Source organism: Pteropus vampyrus, unplaced genomic scaffold, assembly GCF_000151845.1.
Source record: "Pteropus vampyrus isolate Shadow unplaced genomic scaffold, Pvam_2.0 Scaffold1000006847, whole genome shotgun sequence".
Taxonomy (NCBI): domain Eukaryota; kingdom Metazoa; phylum Chordata; class Mammalia; order Chiroptera; family Pteropodidae; genus Pteropus; species Pteropus vampyrus.
The window spans coordinates 1-1,483 of record NW_011921249.1 but is presented as its reverse complement, the minus strand read 5'-3'; the positions used below and the strand labels follow the sequence as shown (position 1 = coordinate 1,483).

Below are 1,483 nucleotides of genomic sequence, written 5' to 3'. Positions count from 1 at the left end.
AAGACTTGCCTATTTGATGACTAGGTCCATACCCTCAAACGTCAAGTGTGTCTACTGTCCCAGGTTTGGGGACCTCAGCAGGAGGGCAGATCACAGGGAGCTCTCTTCCTAGGTACTTTCACCCAGAAGACCAGGGGTCTTGCCGGCCTGGGTGTCCAGGTGCCCGGGAGTCCTGCTCCGAACCCCAGGACGGCAGCAGGGAAGCTGGCGTCCACAGGCAGGGCTATGCCTGCAGGAAGGGGATGGCCTTGGGGGGCTCTTCGGGGAACTGCAGGGTGTACAAGCGTGCCCGCGTACTGCAGCTCTGGCATGACCATCCTCTGACACATCCGCAGAGTCTGGTTGTCAAGTCCTGCCCGAAGGTTGTAGCCCAGGATGTCGGCGTCGCCCGACTGGTAGGGGCTCAGCCGGCGGTCTGCGACCTGCGTCCTGCTCTTGGGCGCGCCGTCCTGCAGGCACAGGCCCGCGAGCTCGCGCAGCCTCGGAGCGCAGCCGCCGCGCGCCCAGCTCCGCGTGCGCCCTGGCCCAGAAGGTGCGGCTGAAGTGCTGGTCGAGGCGCCAGTCCAGGGCACCCCAGCGCTTGGCGCGCTCCCGGCCCTGGGGCGTCAGGCTGGTGACACTGCGTGGGCTGCGCGAATTGAGCCTGAAGGACTCGACGTCGTCCAGGCGCTAGCGCAGCCGGTGCCGCAGCAGCACCATGGACTCGTCGAAGTGCTCGGCGATGGCACCAGCTGGAGGCGCCGCGCCGCCGCGGCCAGGCGCGCGCGCACGTGGCTGTCGCGGGCCGGCGCGTTGTGGTCGAAGCCGAGGTCGAACCACATGTTGTTCCTGGCGCAGGCGTTGCGCAGGTCCGCACTCCGGTTGCGGCGGGCGTGCGGGGCGGCCAGGAAGGCGTCCAGGCTCGCCGCGCCCCTAAAGGCGGGCACGAAGCCGCGGTAGTAGACGAAGGGGGACTCCAGCTGGGAAATGGGGTTTCTGAGGACGGAGAAGTAGAAAGTGTCCTGCGGCATGACTTTCCGCACCTGCGTGGGGACAGAGCGAGGGCGGTGACCCTCCCGGCTTCTTCCTGGGCCCAAGGGGCAGGTGGCGTCTCCCCCTACATCCCACAGCACATCTGAACCGCCCAGCGCCTCTCCTGTCTGGCCTCCCTGCATCTTCTCTGGGCCGCCTTGCCCCCCTGACTGCCACTCCCCCCTCCGAAATACATAATGATTCAAAAACATCGGCACAGGTGATGCCCCTCCTCCCTTTTTCCACCTCGGAAGGGAGGTCATGGATGCCCCCCAAGAAGAAGTGACCTCTAAGCTGAAACCCTAATGACCCACAGGGGAGCTGTGAACAGCATCCCTGCCGAAGGGTCGGCATGTGCAAAGGTCCTGGGGCAGGAGGAACTGGGTGGGGGAAGAGGAAAGATAGGCTCCTTCGCTGTCAGGGTGCATGCCTGGGGGGCGGGGGCGGTGACTCCCTAACGTCCTCTACGCAC

General features: G+C 65.7%; 1 protein-coding gene across 1 annotated transcript; it reads right to left on the bottom strand.

Moving 5' to 3' along the window:
* Positions 1–223: 223 nt before the first annotated feature.
* Positions 224–1,154, bottom strand: GAL3ST2 (galactose-3-O-sulfotransferase 2). The gene is given in 4 exon segments (XM_011387631.1): positions 224–289; positions 291–477; positions 479–725; positions 728–1,154. Coding segments are annotated over 4 exon segments (927 nt in total).
* Between the last annotated feature and the right edge of the window lie 329 nt (positions 1,155–1,483).